The sequence below is a fragment of the Galeopterus variegatus genome, unplaced genomic scaffold (assembly GCF_000696425.1).
Source record: "Galeopterus variegatus unplaced genomic scaffold, G_variegatus-3.0.2 Scaffold32, whole genome shotgun sequence".
Lineage (NCBI taxonomy): Eukaryota > Metazoa > Chordata > Mammalia > Dermoptera > Cynocephalidae > Galeopterus > Galeopterus variegatus.
In genome coordinates, this window is record NW_007726143.1 from 77,299 (window position 1) to 103,986 (window position 26,688).

Here is a 26,688-nt window from a genome sequence, read left to right on the forward strand (position 1 = left end):
GCCGCACTCCCAAGCGGCGCACTGTAGCAGTGCGCCGCCGGTCCGGTCCGAAAAGTAGGTATCTTAACATCCAGGCAGAGATTCATTCTGTGATCCCACCTGCCACTTTTCTAAGTAATGCTGGGATTCATTCAGTATGATCCACGATCTAGTTGAAATTTACCACCAGCTTCTTAGCCTAGTACATTATCCTTACAGATCAGGCCTCACCTTCAGGTCAGAAGGATAAGATGCAGCTTCCAGAAAGAAGTGTTAGTGGAAATACTGAGAGCTCCTTCCAGTGAACTGTGCCTCAAGTGGCCCTTTTAAACTGCTTCTGATCTGTGCCACTTATAATTATTTGAGTGCTGGGGATTTTGTGGTGGGTTCTCTTTGATGTATAGGCAGAGGTGGTAATTTGTTTCTTCCCTCATCTATTTTGTCTCTCCTCATTTCAACTTAAGCAGTGAATTGTGTGGTCTTTTATAATACAGAGATTAGTGCAGCCATTTCTAGTCAATTTTTGTCATCTCTCTAAGGAGCTGACTCTTTGCAAAAGAAACACTTGTGTCTTGTCAGAATGACAGTGATTACCCCACAGTTTGGATCATCTCCAGCAGCTTTGTTCCCTGAAAAATGAACTTGATTTGATGAATAAGTTTGGTGTATTTGATGAGTCAGAGGGCAGGAAGATGTCCTTGTCTCTGATGAAGCTCTTACAGTCAGACACGTTGAACATCAGGGATAAAATAAACCTTAATCTCTGAGGAAAAACCCTGGAGCATGAAACTGTTCCCACTAGAAATGCTGTAAATCTTGCAAACCATGTAGGTTTTCTGTTTGGGGCAACATCAAAGCCCAGTGACTTTAGAGATTAAAGTGGGTTTGACAAGCAGAACTTTCCCTGTGCCCTGCTCTTTATGAGATCCAGCCTGTCTCTTGCCTGTGTTTCACCTCAGTATGACTTCCTGTCTTCTGGAGAAGGAAGAAGTAGCACCTCCTCAAATCTGGAGTAGGCTGCCGGGGACTGGTCATTTAAAGCCAATTGTAAGCCAGGCTGCAGTCCCTTGGCCTTCCAGCATTGCAGAGGACAACGCCTTCTCACGGTTTCTTCCCAGAGACCTTATTTGTGGAAGAGTTTCAGAGCTTTTTGCTGACTCTAAGAAGATCAGACGACAGGAAGACAGTGGTTTCCCTCAGCTCGGACAAAGGATTTAGTCTTTTACCTTAAAATTTCTGTTTCTTTTAAAATCATCTTCGGTGATATCTCAGGAGAAATGCTTCTTTTTCTTCTTCGTTTTTTTTTTTTTTTTTTTTCCTGATTTCTGTCTGTACTTGGGATGTCTCGGTGCTTTCTTTTTTTGCAGATTGGAAAAACCAGTGACTGTATTTTTGTTTAAATAAAGAAAAATTTTTTTCAGATAAATTAGTGTTTAACAGAGTAAAAACTTGTCCTCAGTAACATCTTTTTTGGAAACGAAGGTGTGATAACATTTTGCTCTTCAAAAAAAAAAAAAAATCTTGAACTCAAACATTCCTGCCTCCTGCCAAGTCCCTATAAGATCTGGCCTTTGGCCGCTGCTCAGGGTGGTCAGACAGAAAGTGGAGGACAGATTGGGAATGCACATGGCTTTAAGGGTATAAACCCCACAGCGTAAAATCTCATTACTGGAAGTGTGCTTTGTGTTTAAGGATAGGTATTCCCAAGTGGAAAGATGGCGATGGTGAATGGTTCAGGGACTTACTAAAATATCTTAAATTGTCTGCGTTAAACATGTAGCATCCTTAGAGGTCAGACAGAGCTGAAACTTGAACAGCTGTACGACAAGCATCTGAGATTGTTTTTAATTGTGTCTTCTTTCTCTAACAGCAGTAATTCTTGTTTATATTGTCAAGAACCTTTCCACCGAGCACAAGCACACCATACTTGAAGGTCAAATGCTTAACCCTTCTGCATGGTTACAATGAAAATAGACCCTTTTGTTTTCATTAATGTATACCCCAGCCGCATATAAGGGGAGAATGGGGGCCCCAAGCATTCACCAAGCTGAAGTAACTGATTGTAAAAGACCCACAAAGAGAGCATATTTTTGTTTCCATACAACAGTTGTTCCGTCTTTGCCTTGTGCACCCAACCACAAGACAGTATGCTCATTTATCACTGGCCAGAATTTTTGGGTACCATTTTGTTCCTTTGACCTGTGTTACTTTTTACTGACCCGACCAAATTGCTTAAAAATTTTCCCTTTCTGCTGTCACTGTTTAAAGCTGCTTAATGTCTCTGAAGTGACCCCCCCCCTTTTGTTTTTAACACTTTACATTTCTGTTTACCACAGCACCTGTTACTGTAGTGAACCATGAAATCACAAATGTTATGCAGCTCTTGTTGACCGATAATACTTTATTAAATAGAAATAGAGTATCCTCCCGACTCCAGGGTGGTGTGTAAAGGTAAGCAGGCAGATGCACGTATGTCCATAGATAGACATATACTGATTTGTGGGGCCAATCAGGAAAGTAGGTTGGTGTATTTGCTTGTTTGTCAGGCAAGAAATATTTCTTTTTCTGCTCCTTAAGAGTTAACCAAAACTAAAGGGGCCAGTTCAGTAAACATTAAATATGAGCCTCAAACATGAAGGCTTCTTTGTTACTGAAACAAAAATACCGCAGCAGGTGGTAGACTCGAACACAGGAGGGAGGAGGAGGCTCAGTTGCTGCCCATTTTTCTCATCCTTTCAGAATACCCATTGTCTAAACCCCAAAGTTAATGTGTTGCTGCTCAGTCTCATGGAGACAATTTCAGTGTGAAAGGGCTGGGTCCACTCTACAGCGGTTTAATCTTTGGTTCTGGAATGTATAACCACTAAACAAGGCAGGAGAGGCAATTATCTCTCTAAGACGAGCCAATAATATCTGCTTATCAAAGCATAAAACTGTTCCGAATGTGGCAAGTTAGAGTTAGGTAAGAATTCATGCCAACAACAGTAGTATTTTGCATGTTTTAAACTGTTATCAATCAAGACAGAAATGTGGCTTTTGTTGTCCTTAGGGCTCTCAAAGCCACTTTGTGGGAACCACATTAGCTTTCTAAAGGTAAGTTGAAACTCTACGCAGTCCATACCTATTTGTATCAGGATGCTTCATTGGGGACATAGCTTTGAAAAGAGATTAGTAATTGAAGTTAGAAGAATTGTTTTCTTTCCCTAAAAATGAATGAAAAGTGGTTTAAACTCTAAACCTTATGGCACCCTAAGAGAGAGTCATTAAAAATGAGTTAAAGGGTAAAAGCAGGCTACCAGACAAAATTCCTCCTATTGCTCGCGAGGAAGGGTACCAAATACCCCATTCATGTGCCAGCTCCCTCTGTGTTCTTATTAAGCCATCCAAAATTGTTTTTTATTTTACTGGTTTAGAAAATGAATGCCATGTAATGATAGCTTTCTTTTCTAAATTCATGAGAAGTCTGGAGTTGAAAATTTTGTTGCTATAAACTTCAGACACAAACTCTAATAAGTTTATAGATGCTCCTTAAATCATGCTTTTACACTAATTGCTCATATAAACATGGCGTATTCTTTTCTAACCAGAAAGAAGCTGTGTTTCTGCGTTTAAGCCACACATAAGATCTAATGACGGCTGCTGTCAGCAGCACTAAACTTATAAACAGAATGGCATCTACCAAACTTGAGGACTTTTACAACCTTCTAGATAATACTAGCTTTCAAAAGTTAATGTTTCTATTTGACACTCGTATTTCTTTCACATGTAATATTGATAAATGTGAGAAAGGGTGAAAAAAAATCCTAAATTATTTTGTCATTTTCAACCTTGACTTGGGATATTATAGCTATCGGGAAGAATCTGGGATATCTGAGGTGGATCTACTTGAAAAGATAGTTTGGAAGATCTGAGGCTCTTTCTGTATTCAGAAAATGATATAGTTCACTGTGACCTCAGGTCCTCTGTCTGTGTGTCCAGGTAAGACTATAAACAATCAGGGTGTGAGCCAGTGCTTCCTGCACCAGCAGAGACCATCTCTAAACCCTGATCTGCTACTGAAACCATTGTCAAGAATTTAGGATTGTCTACCCCAGTTTTGCTAATCATCCTAGCCACCTACCGGCAATGAGACCTTGGGCCAGTTACTGAACACTCTGAGCCTGTGTTCCTTCGCTTGTAAAATGAGTTTGCTAACGGTAACAACCTCCCTTGTCAGGTTGTTGGAAGGATTAAATGGGATGCTGTATCCCTGCCTCACAGAAAGTGCTTCATGTGTTATTAGTCATTACATAGTTTAATGGGTAAGAAAGTGAACTCTGCTACCGGACTGCCTACTGGATCTTGACCCCACTATTATCAGCTGTGTGATCTGAGGCAAGTTACTTAATATCTTTGTTCCTTGATATTCTTATCTTTAAATCGAGATGATAATAAAATCTATTTCACTGAATTGTTATGAGGATTTAAATTAGGAATGTGTGAAAAGTGATTAGGTCAGGTCTTGACACATGGTAAAGGTCAAATAAGTAATAGTTATTGTTATTATTTTGTTATTGTTATTAACTTTTTTGATGATATGTTTTACAAAGCCACTGTGATGTTTTTCTTTTCATAGCTACCATTGATGCGTTAGTAATATTGCACTTAAATTTCTAATTAAAAGGTCCTGAACTCCAATGAGAACCATATCACAAAATTGTGTGTGTGTGTGTGTGCGCGCGTGTGTGTGTTTGTGTGTGTGTGTCCCCAACCCTGTTCTTTCGTCTCCTCTGGGTAAATATGTAGCAACTAGCTGGTAGTACTGACATTGAAGAGTCTGTAGACAGTGGTACTAGGCAGAGGCTGTATTTGTCTTAGGTAGATGTTATCTAAGGACAAGTGCAGCAACTCTGCCCATGTGATTTTCACTGACTTATCTTTCCCTACCAGATTGTTATTTCATTTAGAGTTTTAATAGTCACATTGTCAATAGCATGTGCTGTTTCATTACAGTGAGACATAGCTTTGACTTCAGGAATCTTAAGAAAAATAAGATTTTTAAGGGTGGGTGTGTTTTTGTGGTGATATTTATTAGTTGTATCTTTGTCCTTACAGGTCTACATTTTTTCATTGTCTCAAAATGAAAAGGATAATAACACTTAGCAGATCAGTGTTAAATGATAATGTTAAAGTTATGATAGGCAATAAACTACATTCTAGTAGAGCAGAGTAACTTATAAGTCAAAATCAATTCTAAGGGCTTAATTAAATTGAACAGTTATTTTATGTCACCCCCTTGGTCATCCTCCACCCCATGTGTTTATTTCTCTACCTAGATTGTAAGCTCTTAGTGGCCAGGTATTGTAACCTTCCAGTTGTCCACTATATAGCAGTAACTCAAGTATCATTAATTGATTGATCACATGGGAATTTGCCTTTGGTACATTCTGTTCTATGTATTCAGTATAAAATGTACTGAGCCTGGAGTTAGAACACCTGATTTCTAGTCTTAGCTCAACTCTTTTACTAATTTTGATATTGAATGAGTTATTTAATTTAGCTGAGCCTCAGCTGCCCATTTTTCTCACCCTTTCTCAACCTTCTCTATAAAAATATGGTTAATAACACTTGCTCCACCTAACTCATGTGGTTTTTATGAGGATCAAATGAGATAATGTTCATGAAAGCACTTTGCAAAGTGTCAGTCAGTTTACACATATGTTAGCTTCAGGCACAGGAGTTTGATGCCTATTAGATTTGGCTCTATTGCTTACTAATACTATAAAATTTGGCAAATTCCTTAACCTTTTTGAATCTCAGTTTTTCGCTCTGCAAAATGGAAATGATAATACTTTTATCTCACAGACTTACTATTGGGATTCAATGATGTAATGCAGCACCTGGCATATAGAAAGTGACCCATAACGTTAGCTGCTGTATCATCATCATAGTTATTGTTCAGAAAGCGTTAGGTTGAGAAATACCCGCATATCTGGTATGGATGCACTGTTAACACTGAACAGGGGGAGAGGGAGGAATAAAGAAAGGCTTAGGTAGTATAAAAAAACTGACTGATTTTAGTCGTTTTAAAGTGGCTCTAAGTGGCCAGAATTCTAGATTTATCCTAAATCTCAATATAGCAAAATTCTAGAGGACAAACACATATAACACATAGCTAACACATATTGACTGTTACCATGTGTCAGGACTATTCTAAGGGCCTCATATGTAAAAAGTAGATCCTGTCTACCCTCTGAAGGAAGCGCTATAAATATCCTCATTTTACAGATTAAGAAACTGAGGTGCAGAGAGGATAACTAACTTACCCATGGTCAACTTGGTCACTAAGGCCTTCAGAGCCTTTGTTTTTCCTCCCCATGCTGAAGTCCCCAAGGACAAAGGAGACCTCCTGCCTCAGCAACCATAATTGTTTTCTTCATTGCAGCCAGGAGCTGAGAAACCCACCCATCAGCTTTGCTTAAATTTCATTTCAGTACTGTCCAGATCCCAGCTTAGATATGGTGACATTTAAAGTACAGAATCATATGTGTGTGTGTGTATAATTTTTTCAAGTCTGTAATTTCTAGATATACCTTTCTCTCATGCTCCAAACCCCCATCTGCTGAAGTTCTTGTCCCACAAGCACTTCCAGCTCCATATGTCTAGAACTAAACTCTTCGTTTGTGGCTTTGGGGAGTAATTTACTCTCTGTGCCTCAGTTTCCTCTTCTTTAAAAGAGAGATGCCTCATATATGTTTGCTGGATTAAATGAGATAATGTTGATGAAATTCTTGTTGGCACAGCAGGTAGTAAGAACTGAATACATCTAGCTCTTGTTCCTATTTGGGGAACAGTCCTCTAGGCTTGGGTGCAGCAGTAAGGTCTTGGTGGGCCTTCTGGTTTCATTCTTCTGAGGAGTTAAAATTTCCACAAGGGCTTTGGTTTGGATGTTGCTGAAAGGGGGTGGGGGACAGATAGATACAAAGGAGTGAATTATAACAAAGAGCCTTTTCTGCTTCAGTTCTTGTGTAGAAAACATATGTTCAGTGATGCAGGCAGCAGTTGGGTAAAGACACACTGTAGGGCTGCAGACAAAAGGCCTGCACTCTTCCTGCATTCTCAATGTTTCCAAACATATTCACTTGTCTTACTTGTTAGGGACTGAGCTGTCAGCTGGATCCTCTTGCAAGTGTGATTTCTTTTTCCCGTTCCTTTCAAAGGCTTCCTGTCCCCCCCTTTTCTCTCCCCCAATGTTTTACACTTCATATAATCCAGTGTGCATGACAGACCACTTCAGCCTTTGTGCTACTGATGTTTGGGGAAGGAGGGAGCCGATCTGATGGAGATCTTGGGTAACTTTTCACTTGCCTAAGGATTGGAAGGTGCTAAGCCACTTTTAGGCCAAACATCTTCAGTGGCTCAATTATTTAGTGCTTGGTGTAGCTAGCCATTCTTTACCTTCAATTAACAGATGAACACATAGTTTAGTGCAGTGAGATTCTTAGAAGTGGCAGCTGGGAAATTAGAGTTGTGTGTGTTGTGTTGGCATTGGGAGAGTTCTTGCTTTTGTTTAGAGGGTGAATAGTTTTTGATGAAAAGACAAAGATGAGGCAAGTCACTGCTAAACTAATTGGAGAGAACTCAGCTATCATTTAGTATTCATTATGTGAAATATATAGGTATGTTTATACTTAATTCTAGATCTTAATTCTAGACACTTAATTCAGGTAGTATTGCTATGTGCCATGGCTGCAGTTTAGACCTTTTTATTTTCTTTATTGAAGGTTTTATAACTCTGGTGGGTTTATTTCCATGGATGAGATTTTAGAAAGGTACTTATATGTATATTACTTTTTATGTGTGTATGTGTGTATATATTATAAATAATATGAAAGTATTAGGCATGATACTTTTGTGTATAATCTATTACGTATTATCTATAATATAGAGCTACTGTTGCAATAATAGTGAGCTAGAGATTTAAAGAATTAGCATGCTAGTACTTCTGCCATTGATGTATATTACTCTTGGGCATTTCATTGTTGTGAAATGGTAGGGTGAAAATCTGTAAAACGGGAATTACGTTATCATCATACTCTATAAATAATACCATAATATTATTAATACCATAATAGTATTAGAGCATACCATAATAAAGCAAAATGAAACAGTTTTATAGATAATGGTCAAGGAGAACACTTTTCTTGTCTTTGTGGAGATCTTGGCTTGTGTCTTCATTGTCACTCATTGAGTCAATTTCAGTGCTGCTGTTCCTTTTTCTTCCTCCAAGAGTCTTTCTCATGCTCTCAGTTTCATGATATTGTTTATTAGTTGAGTTGCTCATCTTGGAAAGCACCAGCATATTCCAAGGAAGAAGAGGCAGCAGGAAGGCAGACAATTTCCCATTGGCTTAGAACTCTAAATGGGTTGTTAGGTCATTTCCACAATGGAGGTAATTACAATCCTGCTAATGAATAGACAGTCAAGTGGAATTTCCCATGTGTGATGTCTTCTGGTGTGAGGATAATCTCAACACCTAAAAACCCAAAGACAAAAAATATTGTGTAACTATTTTCTAATGGAAAGTACCAACTAAGTCATCCCCACCAACATGTATCAGAACTGACAAAGGAAACTATGGATGGTTTTATAATTTTCATACTATCATTTGAAAATCCTTGAAAGTAACAGTCTGCCAAGATTTTGGTAGCAGACAGAGCTAATAGACTGCAAGTTGGGATAGAATCACACCTAAGGTGGCATCTTCCTCTTGTCCTGGAGTGGAGTGTCACCCAGAGCTAATAGTAGAACAACTGGAAAATAAATTGATATTCTTTTCCATAATGAATGGATTCATTTCACAGAGTGACAAAAAGGAGGTGAGGTTAATAAGAGTGTGTTTATGAGGTTTTTTTCCTTCAGTGTATACGTTTCTTTTTTTCTTGTTTTTAAAGGAAGCTAATGCTTCAGAAGCTCGAGTGATCCCTGGGCTCTCTTTGTAAAAATAATTATGCTGTTTCTCTCTCCTCTCTATGAATCAGCTATATTATGTAGACTGCATGTAATAGTGACGAAGAGTAGACTCTAGTGAAAAAAAATGCATCTATTAGGCTACTTGGAAAACAGAGGGTAAAAAGAACAATGATTTTGTAAACCCCATAAAGGTAGGGGGAAAAAAGCTTTCAGTAAGTATGCAGAGACTAGGAATCAAATCCCATTTCCTATCATAAGAAGCCCGTTGTTTTAGCCACAGTAGTTAATATACTGTATGTGAAAGATTTAAGACTAGTTGGAAAGCTTTGCTTCTGTTTTATTAGGCTGCTATTGAAAAGCCAACAGCATAACTTCGACTAGGTGCTTTGAGATTTCTTAATGGGCTGTCAGGGGCAAGACACCAGGGCTGTGCTATACTAGCTCTTTCCTGTACATTAAAACAACAGAGGCCAAGCGATCACATACAGAAGTATGAATTACTTGATGCTTTCTCTGTTCCATATGGCCAGCCATGTCTTTGGCAATTAATCATGTACAAAATCAGTCGAGTGCTCTCTGAAGCATTGAAGTCAACATTTAGTTGTACCTGTGCCAGTGGGGCCAGTGAGGTTGCAAGCGTAAAATAGCAGGATGAGGGGCTGCTGGCGCCAAGGCCCAAGCAGCTGGCTTCTATAAACAACACTTTTTTTTTTCCTTTTTCTTTTTTTTTCTTCCCTCCCACTTTCTCTGACAAGCACATGGGCTGTTTTTCCACCATCATTTGAAACACCAAAGTTGCCAACTAGGGCTCTGAGCTCTAGCTTTTATACACTGCCCCGGTGTCCCAGGTTAAATGTATGGGAAGGCCATTTTCCCGTCAGCAGCCTGAGCATTCCAGTGGTCACCCACATGACTGTCCCTGAGACTTTGTGCAATGCCAGGCAGGCTGCTGTGGTTCCATGGCTTTTAGTGAAACAGATGAAGTACAGTAGGTGTACTTCTCTACTGGTAGGTGGAGAAAAATGGGAGATACTGTGGAAGTGCTTTGGGAAAAAAAGTTAAGTAATCATGCAACGTCATGGCTATGGTATTTTAGGATTTTGATTTTTTAAAAATCAGTATCTATATCTTTTCTTCTATGATTTTCCCCCCAATTTTTTGCCATAGTGCTGCTACTGCTAGTAATAATAACAATGTTTAACATTTATCAAGCATTTTGTGTATGCCAAGCATTGTGCTAAGCACTTTACAAGATTATCTCATTTAATCTTCACAAGAGCTTTATGAGTTAGGAACTGTTACTTATCCCCCTTTATAGATAAGGAAACTGATCAAAGAAACATTTTCCCTGAATTTTTTCCCCACAGACATTTCTGATTACTCTCTGTTAGCTCCCTTAGCTCAATAGTACATGATGGAAAAATGCTGAAATATGTCTTACTGGAACATTTTTGAGGATTCATTTTGGTGAACTCTGCTGAGATGTTCATTCAAATAAAGTGGGTCTTTGAAATGAACTGAACCAAGTGTGTCTTTAGGTGAGAATAAAAGGCTGTTTTGTTGGCAGCCTTCTGCCTTTGTGCCTTCCTGTCAAGACAGTCGAGCTTATCTCCTGCTTTCCTTGGTGAGTCGAATACGAAGGGTGGGGGAGGGGAGGGGAGGATGAAGACAGCAGCCTTAAGTAGTCCAGTAGACGTGGCACCCAGTGGTGACTTGGTGTTATCTCTTAGCCGAGGTCATCCAGGATGTGTTTTCTCAAATTCAGGAAACAGGGGAAAGAAAGTTTTAACATTGTGTAAACATTGGCACCCCCAAAACCTCCTGCTCCAGGAGAGGGAGATAAGGTAGGCAGAAGGGCTAAGAGGAATGTTTATTTGTTCTGCTGGGCCGTGGATCCAAGCACGCTGGAAATCTTTGGTGGTGCCCAGTCCAGTTTAGAAAACGTGAAGGCATCACTCAGCATTGCTCTACAGAGGCCTCACAAAAGAGCCATCTGAAACTGACAATCAGTAAATGAAGGAAGACCTGTGATCGACCTTTCTTTGATGGGACTAATGCTAACTCAGTGGGTTCTGAGCCTTTCTTCTTAAAAAAAAAAAAAAAGAAAGAAAGAAAAGAAAAGGAAGAAAAAGAAAAAAAGAATGAAAAAAAAAGTGTTACTGGACTCGAAGAGGGGAGCCCTGGTTGGGTTTTGACAGCCCGTGGCAATGTTGATGTGAGGAAATAGCTTTCCCAGCTGATAACATCTTAAACCAAGTTTCTTCACAAGTTGAACCTTTAGCCCTCATTATCAGTCAGAGCATATCTTTCTAATTTGTGTGTGCAGAGGGGAAATACAGCCCTAACATGAGACAGCTATGTATATAAAAAGTGTTAGAAGTAGCATTTTTCCCATGATGGAAGTATTATTTCTGTGGTGGTGGTGAGGCTGGGCAGATAGGAAGGTGGGAACGGTATAGACTTCTGGGATCCTGGTGCTTATATGCCTTTTGAAATTGCAAGAACAGTAGCAGAAATCTTTTTTTTAAAAAATGAACTAAGCAGAGGGATTGCCAGCCATGTTTGTGGAGTGCCATCGTGTTTCCATGCATTTCCTTAGACAAAGTTCTCTGATTTGTAAGAAGGGTACATTACATCAGAGTTTTGGAGTTATAGGCCATTCAGAAGCTGTTACTCCATATCAGAAAGGAACCAAAAGAATTAAAGATGTATGTAGAATTGCTAGTGAAGAGTAAATGCTGTAATTCTCCTTTTGAATCTGAGTGATTCCTCTCCAAAAACATTACATACAATAAATTTTGCATATTGCATGTATTACATGTTGTATATATTACATGTGCTTACTTTATGACATACTGAAAGTTACCAAATGTAACAATATATCCAACAAGAATTAGGTGAACTGCTCAGTTTTAATTGAATAAATTCAGAGTTGGGAGACTTTTTCCAAGAAAGATGTGAAAACTTAAGACTAAAATTCAAGGCGTTTTGGAATTTTGGTTTTTTGCTGTATTTGTTTTCCTCCCCACCCCATTCTCAATCTCTTTCTCTCTCTCTCTGGTTGTGTATTTTTTGCTTCAGTTTTGTGCATAAAGTTTTGAGGCAGGAGAAACTAAAGACACTGGGGAATTCTGTGTGTTGCCAGAGTCCAAAGTAGTTTTCTCCACTGAAAGGGAGAAAATGAGACTTCTACCTTTGGCATCTAGGAGGGAATGCATAGATTAAGTGTGATCATAGTATAGTGAAACTATATATTTTTAGACACATCCATCCAAGTGAGTATTGCCCTTTTAAGTACTCACCTAATGAGGACATACACTTATTTTTTCTATTGATTAAAAATAGTTTTTACTACTTCTTTCTTAGAATTGTCCTCAGGAATAGTTTGAATCAAACCGAAGCTTGTTTCTCATACTATTTTTGACCTTGAATAGTACTCTCTGGCTTGGTTGTAAACCTTGTTCACCCGACATGCTCTGGCATGTCATTTGGCTTCATTTATTCAGCGGCATTTATCAGGAGTCTACTTTCATGGCATGTTGCCATTGTAGGCACCTTGGAGGATATTAAGAAATGTGCATGGACCCTATCAGTTCTAACAGAGCTCACACTCTGGAGGAGGACATGTCTAAATGAGTAAATAAGTGTAGTGGAGTGTGACATGGTTTGTGAGATGCTCAGAGCTGGTGCATAAGACGGGATGGGTGATCAACTCTACTTAATTTGGTGAAAGGATGTAGTTCATGGAAAACTTCATAGAGGAGGTGTTATTTGAGTTGTTTCTTGAAGAATGAGTAGATACTGGCAAGTTATATGACAAACGTGCTAGTAAAAGTATAGTATAGAGCAACCATGTATTTTCAGGGGATTACAGTTAGTTTTACATGGAATAGAAGATGGCAGGAGATAAAATTTGGGAAGTGTGCAGGACCTGTATTAAGAAGAGGTTTTTTTCTTTATTTTTGCCAGGCTAAGGAATCTGGGCTTTTCATTTTTTAAAAATTCATTTTTTGTACCCCCAAATCAGGACTGATTCTAACAATAAAACCTACCCTCAAAAAGATTTTCCACCACTAGAGATATACGAAAGAATATGCTCTGGGTCCCTGGTACATATGGAAGATTGTTTAATGGTTGCCTGATTTCCTTTTGAAATTTTTCATTTAAAGTAATAGACACCTTCAGGAATCTTTTTGTTAAACTAGCACAACCTAGCATGAGGTAGATTAGCTGAGTTTAAGATGAAACGAAACAGTAATAATCATGGTGGCATATGTTCCAGGCAACTACTCCTCACAAGTACCTGTTAAGAAGTTCTCTTATCATCTCCATTTGCAGTTATGGAAGGGACACGCATCTGTAAGGCGACTCCTGGGTTTTGAACAGCTGTCACTCTCAAGAATATGCTTAGTCCTTTCCAATCTGGCCAGTATTACCATAGATTTCTACTGAAAAGGAGTTACTAATGAAATGCAATTCAGCTTCCAGAGCATGTTTCCAAATTGGTGGTTTTCTTTTCCTATATTTTGAGGGGAGGGTAAGGGACAGGAGCATATTTTTGGTAATAGGAGACCTTTTAAAAGTTGGTACTTGTTTGAAGATGGTTCTATGTTACTACTAATGGAAAAATGGCCTATTAACATTTCCTGGGTAATGTCTATACTTGAGGAACCAAGACTATTATAAGGAGAAAATATCACTGTTAATTGCCTTGTAAAAAGAATGCTCTTTTGACATTTTGAAATTTCCTTTTGTGCAGTGACTTCTTTTCACCCTAAATTTTATGAAATACTGTATTTTAAGGTCTGAATGCTCAATCTAAGTTCACCCTTTCTTTTCTAATATTGAAAATAAATATTTTTGTAACAGAATTTGTTTCTGTCACACAGATATGTTTCTCTGTGTTTTTACTACTTATTCATTAGATGTGTTTACTTGTAAACTGTTTTCTGCATTCTTGTCTTAAAAATGTGATGGAATGGGGCCGGCCCGGTGGCGCACTGCTACAGTGCGCCGCTTGGGAGCGCGGTGGCGCTCCCTCTGAGGGTTTGGATCCCACATACAGACCGGTTCCTGCTCACTGGCTGAGCGAGGTGCGGGCGCAACACCGAGGGTTGCGATCCCGTTGCCGGTCCCGTTCCGGTGCAGGTGCGACACTGAGGGTTGCGATCCATTGCCGGACACGAAAAAAGACAAAAAGGAAAAAAAAAATTTTTTTTTTAAATTTAAAAAAATGTGATGGAAATGAAATTTTTAATTAACTTAAATTTTATAAAATTTACATACTATGAGAACTTGACCTGTTTTTAGTTATACAGTTCTATGAGTTTTAACATATGTATAAACTCATGTAACCACCACCACAGTCAGGATACAGAATAGTTCCATCACCCCCCCAAATTCCCTCGTGCTATTTCTCACCCAACCTGATTCCTGGCAGTTACTATGTTCTCTGACCCTACAGTATTGCCTTTTTTCAGAATGTCAAATAAATAGAATTATAGAATGTTTAGCCTTTTGAGATTCACTTCGTTCATTCAGCATAATGCCTTTGAGATTCATTCAAGTGGTTCCATGTATCAGTTAAATCATCCATTTTTAGGGGGGAGTAGTATTCCATTGTGTAAATGTACCACAGTGTGTTTACCCTTTGAAAAACATTTAGTTTGTTTCTTTTTGTGGTAGTTAGGAATAAAGCTGCTATAAATATTTGTGTACATGCTTTTATCTGAAGAAGTTTTCATTTCTTTAGATAAATCCCCACAAGAGAGATTGCTGGGTTATGTGTTAAATTGTATGTTTAACTTTATAAGGAACTACCAAACTATTTATCAGAATGGCATTATTTTGTATTTCTGCCAGCAAGGTATAAACTTTTAAACCTGAATCCTATCTTAAATGCTCTTGGGTTGGGATCAACAAATTGTGTTCCTCAGTGCCCTGGGGTTTTGAGGAGATGCCCTGTAACTTAAAGAAGTCCTCCACACCAGCTTCAAAGAGAACCGCTCCAGTTTTGCTTGCTGCATATAGTGGACTTCTATGTAAGAATACATTTGGGGAGAAAAGAGGTTTATCTGCAAAGTGTTTGAGAACCACTGCAGTAGGGCAATGTATTAGAATATGGGATGTGGACCATGGGCTTTACCCAGGATGATGCTAGGTGACACTTGGGGACTCTGTATATAGGACCACACTATGAGAAAATGATTCGTTCTTCAGTCCCTTTTTAATCTATGTGATTATGTCAAGAAAGTCTTCATTTAAATCCGATAGGTCATTAACATTCTGCAACACCAGTTAATATCTTTTATGAAGAGGGAGCATGCTTCAGTCTCAGAGCCTTCAGCAAACGATAATATCTGTCTGTCTAGAATGAAATAGATATACAGCTTCGTCATATTGACTTTTATGATTATCTTCTCATTTATGATAAGCACCAATGGATTTTCCATTATATTTTTTAAAATGGGTAATTTTTAAGAAAAATGTTAAATATTATCCACAAATATGGCAAGAATTTTGAAGCCATGCTAGAATGTCTGAAGTTTGGGAAACCATGAACTAGTGGATCTCATTATTTAAAGAAACCTTGGAGTCCTTTCTTGAATTGAAGAGCTCCTTGATAAAGCACATAGTTATCTCTTAGTTTATCTATTTTATGAGTTTATCATTTGTGTCATAGTAATTTTTTGAAAGAAGACTGTCTTCTATTGCTCTTTGTTTTTGCAATACTTATTTTTCAAATTCCTTCTTTATTTATTGTTTTGACAAATATTTATTAGAAGTCATTAGGAGGGCAATGGAGATACAATGGTGAACTAAAACAGACAACATCCCCTGCCTTGTGGAACTTACTTTATTAAATCCTTTCTCCTTCCCCTTTTAGAAGTTGTTCAGGGCCTGTGGAAAACAAAGGCTCCTTGATAAAATTTAGATGTGAAAAGCAAGGAAGAGCTAAATAACTTTTTCTAAAAAGTATTTTAATAGATTCAAAGGGAGAAATAATTTTATTTTCATCATATTTTTGGAGCCATCTAGATGTGTACTTTGTCTTCTATGTGACACATTTTTGCATTTTGATAAAATAATATGTATCCACAGACATAGTGATGAACTGCATGACTTTTTGAGGTTTCTTCCAACTTCAAGTACCTGAGGTGGGGTGTCTCAGACAAGGATCAGTACCACTGTTAGAATACCCATTGATGCCCAGACCTCTCTGAAATTAGACATTTTTTAGATTAGAGGTCACAAACATAGCTGTGTGAGTTCTGTTCAGCCCATTGGTGTTTCTTGTTTGACTCACACGGCATTTAAAAATTTTTTAAAAAATGAGTTTCCATCACAAAATCAGGAATTTTCACATAATAAACAAATGAACAAACAAACAGATTTCTTGTTTATTTTGAAAATTCATGAATATGGGACCGCTGAGCCAGTTTTTCTGAATGGCAGAGTTTGCTAGAGCTGAATAGTGGCTGCCTTTTCAGACAGAACATATGCTCTCTTCGGGTAACCTCTGTTTAACTCATTCATGTTATCTGCTTGGCCCTAGTGGGTATTTGAATTTGCAACCTCTGGATCCTAGGTTTCATGTTCTGGAATTGCCTAGAGAAGCTGAGTATTCCTCTCTGTGCTGGAGGGCTGAAAGTGTTGTTGCTATGAAAGCTTAATTGAGTGTCCAATTGAGTATATATCTCCCAGTATAGTAGGTGTGATACTGGACCCAGGAGAAAGCGACTAGGCTCCTTTTGCTGGCTAGTACTAATCAGGTTATCTTGGATCCTTTACAATGGAGATACTGTTCCCTGCCTTATCTGTTTGTATCAATTAGGGTTTTTGATTATAAGCCACAGAAACAGATTCTGGTGAATTTACACAAAATGGGACTTTATTGAAAGGATATTGGGTAACTTAGACCATCAAAGGAAAAGAGAACGATCTGGACTCAGAAAGTTAAGGAAACCAAGGATACTCTGAGGACTTTGGGTGGTAGGAACTAAAGAAACTGATACATTGCCTCTGAATTTTTTCCCTCTTTTTGGTCATTCCTCTCAAGAGTCTAAAGTTCTAGAAAAGAGAATGAAGTTGGCCTGGCCACATCCTTGGTGTACTGGAAGGCAAGACACCTTGGTGTTGACAGTCCTCTAACACCACATACAACAAAAGAAAAGACTTCTTCCAAGAGGAGAGATCTAGGTGCTGTTGCCAAGCGATGGGGGACTGGGTATAGGTGTAGGCAACAGAAACAATACCTGTTCACCACACCTCTTCTCAAGGTTGTCATGAAGATATTAAATATGCACTGTAAAATGCCTTTAGAGGAGTTAAGGGAATCATATTTCAAGATAATTTGAACCACATTATGAATGTGCTCTTCAAGTAAACAAATGTCTTGGCGTCAGTTAGATAAGAAATATACTGAGTGACTAGAACACAGAAAGTGACAATTTTATTCTTTTTAGCAATTGCCCTGGTTATAAAATCTCCAGAGAAGCCACACTTACTTTAAATTTAAAACATTTATAAAATCTAAAGGTGTTCATTGAGAGAGAATTTTCTTGCTGAGTTTTGTTCACTCGTTTCTCTTTCTTTACAAGGTCTTGATTGGCAACAATCAAGGAAAATGAGTGAATCCTGTCCTCCCCCGCACCCTTCCAGTCGCTGGCATGGGTGGAAATTGAAAGTAATGATTCAAATGAGAGAGGCAATGCAGAAAGGCTCAGCTGGATGGCAGGAAATAGAGCAAAAGTCAGAGACTGCTCTTTTTTAAAAAGGCAAAACAAACAACTCACAGTGAAGTGTACGTGAAAGTCATTTCTAATAATAGCTCATGGTAGGCATTTCCCAGGGAAAAAAAAATCATTGGTGTGCTGAGAAAATTAGAGTGAGAATGCACAGTATCTTGATGTGTTACTTAAGGCAATGGAGCTTTAGAGTTTACCTTATGTGCCATGTACATTGATTAAATACAAAATATATGCTGGCCATTTTTGACCATCATTTACTGTATTGATTTGTTAGCAGGGGAACTGTAATAAAAAAAGCCATTGATTTACTGTCCTTATTTGCTTATGGGCTTTTCTTATTATTAATTTTTCACGTTTTCTTTCTCTTTTTTGGATCATTTCTTTAGACAAATGCAGTGCTTCATGAAGTTAAAAGAGAGGGGCTCCCCGTGGAACAAAGGAATGAAATCTTGACTGCCATCCTTGCCTCGCTCACCACCCGCCAGAACCTGAGGACGGAATGGCATGCTAGGTTTGTTCTGTTATGAAATAGGATTTGTTGTCCCTGACAATCAAGAGCTATATCGGGCTAAGCCCTTCCTTGTGGCTGGTCTTGTCCCTCTCATTTGAGGGGCCATGAAATATAAGCAAATTTAAAATGTTTTCAGCTAAAGTTAGCTTTCCTGATCATGGTACCTACATTAATTGTAATGATGCATGATGTCGTCTGGGTGTGTATATGATTATTCCTGAGTGTAACATTTAGCATAAACATTTACATCTTGAGCATCCTGTCATATAAGTACATGATGCTGAAGAACCCTTTTTAATCAGCAGTCCAAAAAGACTAGCATTGCTATTTAGTTAGGGCAGATGTCTGGGAAATTCACACAGTGCTCTTATATCACTCAATGCAGGACAGATTGCTTGAAGATGGTCTATTTATCAACCACGTTTTTAAAATTGACAAAGTAGGAATTACTTTTGCTTCAACCTGGTTTCTTTCCACATGGAGTACCTGTGGTTAGAAAGTGTTACTGGTGGGAAGTTTCTATAGATTATTGGTTTTTACCGAATTGATGCTCGCATAGTAAATAATTATGTTATCTTGCCCTTTTTTTTGAAAAACAATTGATATGTGGAAGACTGGAACTAGTTCCCCCAATTTTAGGGTTATCTTTTAGATCTGCAGTTTGTAATAATTATTGAATTATTATCTGTCCCTAAGCAAGACTGGAAAGAATCAGGAAGATTATGCTATGTTTTGTCTCAGAGTCTTTTTTGATGCTTAAAAATTCTATGTGCCTGGGAGTCAAAAACATTTATTGATAGCCATAATATTCTCCAAATGACTTTATGCAACAGAATTTACAATAATTGATAGCTTTACTAGTAACAATGATCATAAAAATAGATTTGTCTGAACAAGGCTAAAGATGAGCATTTCCCAAGAAAGAAGACAGTATGAACGATTGATTCTGATTGGATATCAGAAAGCTGCTTTTTCAAATATGTGTATTATCCCTACATTCAGACTTGCATTTAAACAATAATTTTTTAATTCCCTATGATATCCATCCCCCCCTTTTGATAATGTGGTCAGAGTAAATGACAGTTTCAATTACAGTAATGACTAAATGATTTTCAATTTACCTTTCAGTGATTAATTTTTATGTTTTTTATGTGTTACAGTCTAAGTATGTATATTCATTGAAGTATGCATGTTTTATTAAATAATGGAATATCAGTGTGGGGCCATCTAAGAGGTTTCTTTCTTTCTGTTTGATGTTTTATAACTTCCCCATAAGGGACTCTTATTAAATAGGAAAGGAAGAAAGAAAGAATTCCTTGTAATCTCTCTTCCATCCTCCTTTCCTCCAAAGATGGCATGGCCCAGAGAGAGAGCAAAAGTTGAGAACGAATGTCTTTTGTTGCATGCATTTGGTTTGTTAACAATAATTTCCTAATACACCAAATCATCAGACAACATGACCACAATGGCCTGTTTCAAAGGAGTCTGGTTTCAGCATTTCTGGCCCTAACTGCTAACAATTTAATCAGGAGCTGGAGCCAGTGTTGAAGTTGATGTAGTCTAGCATCTGAAACAAAAATGCTCAAGTCCTTTGTGGTAGGGGAGAAGGACAGAAAGAGCTTAGCAGCTGACACTACGCAGGCCCCCTTAAAACTAAACACCTGAAAGAAAATTTCAAGAGGGTGGTGTCTTGAGAGCTCAGAAGGAAAAGTGTCCTCAGAGTATTAAATAACCATAATCCTTCCCCCACCCCTTCTTCACCCCCATTTGATGTTTCCCATCCTGGTGACCTATCTAAAAGACTCATCCACATGATCCATATAAACAGACGGTTACCATACACCTTTCTTTCCCTCATCAAAGCGTCATCTGGCCGTCTGGAATCAGGCATTGCCTGGAGTAGCCATCAAGCGTGTGGTGGGGAAAGTTATAAAACACCCACTGCAGTGCTCACTGAGCTGCCTGTGTTGTAGAGATTGGCCTATTGTATACTTTGGAATTACGTGAGGAAAAATGTGCTTTGACAGAAAATAATTAGCACTCACCAAAGGTCAAGCAATAGGTTACAGTATTTTACTTTCATCAAAGCTATCAGGGGATCAGTTAGATTAGATAATAGAAATTTTTTCCTCTTAAAGTTAAATACAGATGACTCTAATTACCTTATATTGCATATTAGAGAATGCATTATGAATTGTACAACTTCAGGAAATTTAGGTCAACCAAGACTCTGCAGCTGGCAATAAGTTTAGTATAAGTCTCTTGTAATAAAGGTTTCTACCCGCCTCATCGGCAGGTTCATTTGCAATCATGATGTTAGGAGACTATTTTAAGTGACACCTGTGTCTTGGTTATAAAATATTTGTCTCTCTCTCAGGCTGGGAACCAAGCCATTGTTTAGGACTCAGTGAATCTCTTAAACTGAAAGCATATGTTCCCTGTAATTTAGTTTTTTTAGGAAAGTGTCAATTCTGCATGATTCAGGGTAACCGAGTTTGTCACAGTGTCACACAACCCTGTGATTCTAGAGGCACATCTGAGTGCTGTGGGTTTTCTTCCACAAGCTTGGTAATCCCATAAACAACCCTCTCCAAATAGGCTTATTAGGGCTGTCTATTCACTTCCCCAGAGTTGAATGATCCAAAGTACATCAGGAGAAGCTGTGTGAATGCAGGGTAAGTGTTAACAGAAGTGGTACAGAATTTCTGAAGATTTGGCTTTGTTTATACAGTCCACTCTGCCTGATGGACAGCTTGTTATAGCTTTTAAAGAACTGGGCGAGCCCTCTGATCTGACCCCTTCTTGACCTCCACAGCCCAAAGGTCAGTCTGCAGCTAATAAACTCTGAGGTTCTTAGGGTCTACTGTAGGAAAAGGCAGAAAAAGAGCAGCTGCAAGGACTGGGTATCCCAGGATAGGCTGCTTTAGGGTCACTCTCTGATAATGAAAATGATTACCAAATTATATGGAAGTTTAACTGCAATAGTGAGTGAGAGGAGGGTGGAGCCCCACGTATTAGGTTTGATAAATGAACTGTGAAGAGGTCCATCTGGCTCTCAACATCTTTTCTCCCCCTCTTTCCCTACCAAGGGGAAACATTTTAAAATAACAGCAGTACATATAGACTCAATGACCCATGCAAGGAGCTGGAATGGATTAAGATTTAATGGTGACAGTGGAAGAAATTATCATTTGAAAAGTGCACCAAAGAAAAGGTACAGTTCAATGCCCATGCCCGAGTTGTTTTTCTAAATAAAATATAGTAAAAAATCACTGCCTTTGTTTATTTTATACAAATCCCCAGAGTCTTTCCTAGATTGCTGACAATTTTGAGGGCGTTGTTTATTATGGAGTAATTATTTGTGGTCAGCTCCAGGAAAGGAATGGGCTTCCTTTGCCTTGAACATGTCAGAACGAGAATGAAACATTTTGTTTCTGCCTATTTGCTCAGTTTCCATAATGTAGGTAAATCAAGTGTTAGAGAAAATGCTTTACCAAAAAATTGGTGTCCATTTCTGCATCCATTTTTGGATACTGAATATACATGTGAATCGTGAACACTGTTTTATTCCTACTACAACTTGGCAGTTTTTCTGTAAAAATAAGAACAAAGCACATAATGTTAATTGAGTAGGTATGTTTTTTCCTTTCTCTATTCCTTTTTCAAAGAAACATCATAGCAATGCTAATTAGTGCTAACAATGGATAGGTCACTACATGTTATATGTCCACTTACAGTTAATTGATAAGGGTAATCTATTTAAAGTTCTCCCCCAGTTTCTCAGGAATGTGGAATATCCTGACCAGTGATCTTGGAGACCATGAAGCTCTGTACTTTTCTGCAGAGACAATTGGCACATACCCTGTTCTGCCTCCTAAACGAGAATGATTTTATTCAGTAAGCATCTTTTTGTATATTTTGTATACCTGCTGTGTACAAAATACTGCATGAGATGCTTTACATAATATAGAGTGTGCTAAGCAGCCAGTTTAAGGGTTTATCTGGGGATAAGAATGTAGAAGGTTCCTAGAAAGAGGCTGTGGAAGCAAAGTGGTGGAGCCGTCCTTACCACAACAGAGAGGCAAGTTTTTCTAACCCACTCAGGAAAGTATTTAATTGTTGATGTCTTGGAAGACTAGAATTGTTGTGGTATTGAAACCACTTGTATTGAACTCCATTGTCTACATAATACAGGCCTCCCAGACAGTGGTTATATTAAAAATAGCAGTAAAAAGCTTTAAGCATTACCCAAAGTTAGCATATTTTTCATCTTAGGTTTTGACTTGACTGTATCTCTCTGTGGGGATTTAGACAGCAGAAAGCTAGGTGAAGGATAATGCAGGGAGATGAGGAAGACTTTGAGAATTAACTGTGCTTTTTAACTTTAAAGCGGTGCCTCTAAACTTTTGCTAAGTAAGGTGTAAATACAATAATAAAACAAAAGCAAGGCCATTAAGGTTTTTTTTTCATTGAGATATTATTTATATAATAAAATTTCATATAAATAAAATTTATCATTTTAAAGTGTACATTAAGTGATTTTTTTAGTATATGCACAGGGGTATGCAGACATTACCACTGTCTAATTACAGAGCATTTTCAGTATCCCCAAATGAAACCTTATATCTCTTAACAGCCACTCTCAATTCCCCCTTCTCCCCATAGCCCCTGGTAACCACTAATCTACTTTCTGTCCCTGTAGATTTGCCTATTCTGACCGTTTCTTAAAAATTAGATCATACAATATGTGGCCTTTTGTGTCAAGCTTCTTTCATTTAGATTAATGATTTTAGGGTTCATTCATGTCGTAGCTTGTAAGTATTTCATTCCTTTTTATTGCTGAATAATATTCCATTGTATGGATGTGCCACATTTTATTTACTCAGTCATCAGTTGATGGACATTTGGGTTGTTTTCACTTTTTGGCTGTTATGAATAATGTTGCTGTGAACATTCATGTACAAGGTTTTGAGTGACATGTTTTCAGTTCTCTTGGTTGTATACCTAGGAATGGAATTGCTGGGTCATATGAAAACTCTGTGTTTAACTTTATGAGGAGCTATTAGACTGTTTTTCACGTCTGCTGCATCATTTTACATTCCCACCAGCAGTGCACAAAGGTTCCAGTTTTTCCATGTCCTCGCCAACAACTGTTATTTTGGAGTTTGTTTTGATTATAGCCATCATAGTGGTATCTTATTGTGGTTTTAATTTGCATTTCCCTAATGACTAATGATGTTGAGCATCTTTTCATGTGTTTATTGAAAACCATTAGTTTTTTAATAGGATATTTTTAAACATGGCAGACTTAAGGACTCACTCCTCTTGTTATTGGCAAAAAACTCATGAACCTCTTAGGGGTATTTGGCTTGTTGAAGGGGTGAGGTTCCGACTGGAGCTGTCATTACATTACAGCTGTGCCCATTTCCCCATTACCATGGGCAGGCCTGGCCCTTTATTTGCATGTGACTTACTTGTTTCTGGAGAATTCCTCATTCCTTCTACTATTCTCTTATATTTCTTCCATTATAGTATCTCCAGGCATTGCACGCTGGATAAGAATGTAGATTGATTAAATGGAAACTTTGTTCATTTATGTTGCCTCAACTTTTAGGCTCAAACAGGACTTATTGTACTCCCATAGTAGACAACTTTACTTGGGTTCAAAAAGCCTTGAAATGGTGCCGAGAACAGGTTTTTTTTTAATGTTTATAGGAGTTTCTTAGAAAACCATTTAGAACTTCTTACTTCCAGTTAAAAGTGACTCTTGGGCCGGCCCGGTGGCGCACTGGAGAGTGCGCCACTTGGGAGCGCAGCGGCGCTCCTGCTGAGGTTTCGGATCCCATGTGGAGACCGGTTCCCGCTCATTGGCTGAGCGCGGTGCGGGCGCGACACCGAGGGTTGCGATCCCGTTGCCGGTCAGTAAAAAAAAAAAAAAGACAAAAAGGAAAAAAAAAAAAAAGTGAGTCTTGTAAGACCTAAATAGTTCTTCTCATATTGGGCTTTTGCAGCTCAAAAAACTGCCAAGTTAGCATTTTCTTCTGGACAAGAGAAACAGCTGTCTTATTTTTGACCATCTTCCTATTTTCCGCGACCCCAGCCATCACCACTTACCCCCAGAATGGATCCACTCCGGACATCTTTGTTAAGGTTCCAAAAAAAACCTGGTTGTTAGATCCCAGAACTTATAATGAATAGGATTTACTTTTCTAAGGTAATCAGCTTCTGAACTTTGATCTGGGCACAAGTAAGACAGTTCATGTAAGTCACTCGTGTGGATCAGCTCGGGTTCTACGACTACCACATTAAGGTTTTCTCCATGGTATCCGGTCTCTCCTTTTGTCTCCTGACAGTCTTGGCTTATACTGAAAACTGACAAGTTGGCGCAGCCCAGTTTAGCAATTTATTATTTACTGAGTACTTATTATGTGCAAATGACTGTGCTAGACACTGTGGGGAATATCAAGATGAGTATGACACAGTCTCAACTCTGAAATAATTTATAGTTTAGTGTGGGTGTGGGAGCACTTAAGAACACAATGGCTAGCATGCGCATTTTCATTCTTTCTTGTGTGAGGCATAGGAAACTGAAAGGTGACTTAGCAATGGGGTCTGCTCCAAGGAAACTTGTATTTTAATAGAAGCTTATGAAAAGGAGTAACCTGGTATTTATCATGTATGTACTTGATCCTGTGTTTACTTTTTTTTCTCCCTACCAGAATGTGAGGGCAGGGCGTTTGCCTACTCTCCAACTGTGAAACTACCAGATCTTCATTACATTAAGCTGTTTCCCTCATTAGAATAAAGTCCTGTACGAGCAAGGGTCTTAGCTGCCTTATTCACTATGTATCCCAAGCATCTAAAGAGCGCCTGGCACTCAAGATTTATTGACTGACTAAAATGAAATAAGTTTCCTCTCAAGTCATTCCTGTGTTTATAAATACTTTGTGTTCCTTCTTTTTGAGATATTGGCCTATTGCTTTTTTAAATACTTCTTCCAATATCAGGATAGATTTCTGATATTGTAATTAAATATTGGTTATTCATCTAGCCTCCCCAGGGGTGGAAACCTTGCAATTGGAAGTAAAGACAGATCTCTGATATGCAGTTCTCTGGTGTTTAAGCCCCAAGGCAGTACCCTGGACCCGTGTTCCAGCATGGGGGTAGAAGGACGCTATGTGCACTGACTGACTCAGGGGTACTTGAACAGAATACCATGGGACTGGGCTGGGACCAGGACAAAAAGACATGTTTTGTCCCTGAGCCAGCCATTCCTGATTCCCTGTCCTTCCTGGAAGTGAAATAAAGCTGGCTCAGGAGGGGAAGACCCACAGGAGGTGGAGGAGAGGGCTGTAAAGGCCCTCTAGGGGCACTCCTCTGAATAAGGGGATGGGTTTCTGTCCTGTAGGGACAGAGCTGGGGCTAACATGACTTCAAATCGGTCTTTCACCTGCTCCGGATAGTTGCTTTTTCCTGGTTACCTGCTGATGTCCTGATGTGGCTTTATTAGTATCAGTACAGTGATAAGCATTAGTCTTGGTGACTTGACATTTAGGCCAGAACTTATTTCTGCCTTAGGGAATTGTGATCACAAAAAGTGGAGCCACTGGCCTTGAGGATAGGCTGTGGAATGATGAGGTTGATGCGGTTATCTGCTGAGACAACCTGTGACCTAGTCATCTGACCGTGTCAGCTGCTATCATTCATGCTAGAGAGAGTGGCTGCTTATTCTGGCAGAGTTAGTTGGTTGGGAACTAGAAGTTGTGGCATCAACCGTGCAGTAGCTGTCCATTGCAGCTAGCTGATTTCATTTGCAGCCTTGAGGGTGGGCATGAGGAATAAACGAAAGAGGTTCAAGGGAGGAGAAGGGAGGCACCGGCCTGCTAATTACCATCGGTGTCTTTCTTTTTTAATACATCTGTCCCTTCTATAATTGCAGTCTCTGCTTTCTGCTGCCCCTAGCAGAAGAATGTCCTTTGTGTCTCTGAGCCAGATTACTCCATAAAACCTGATAACTCCATAAAACCTCCTCATAAACATGTAGGAATTGAAACATTGTATAAATTTAGAGCAAGGATTAAATGAGTCTAGAGATAGTGTTACCTTTTTTCCCAGATACAGCAACTTATCTTAAGGAGGCAAGTGTTGTTAATGTTATTACCATTATTTGAACAGTTTTATGGGGGACAAAAGCCAATTGACTTCTGCACATCTTATTTATAAAATCAACACATGGGCTTCAGCATAAACTCTGCTTCTGGCAGCTTTCTGACTGTGATTAGTTGCTGGCTGTTTCTTATGGGTAGTGCTTCTGAACTTTTTGAGAAAATGTTGATTTATTTATTCAACAAATAATTATTAAGTGCCTACTATTTGCCAAGCACTGCTCTAGGTACTAGGATTACAGCATTGAACAAAACTTTGGAAATTCTTCTCTCAATGGAGTTTATATTTTAGTGGAATGAGAGACAAGAATTGTTTTCCTAAGTGGAAGTC

At 38.7% G+C, this 26,688-nt stretch overlaps 1 protein-coding gene across 1 annotated transcript in view; it reads left to right on the forward strand.

Annotated features, from left to right (window-relative positions):
- The window catches only part of LOC103588445 (alpha-ketoglutarate-dependent dioxygenase FTO-like), a 242,470-nt gene that overhangs the window by 65,065 nt on the left and 150,717 nt on the right, over positions 1-26,688 (forward strand). The window contains exon 5 of the mRNA XM_008570123.1: positions 18,068-18,192. Within this exon, the coding sequence (XP_008568345.1) occupies positions 18,068-18,192 (125 nt within the window). The remainder of the gene's footprint in view (positions 1-18,067; positions 18,193-26,688) is intronic.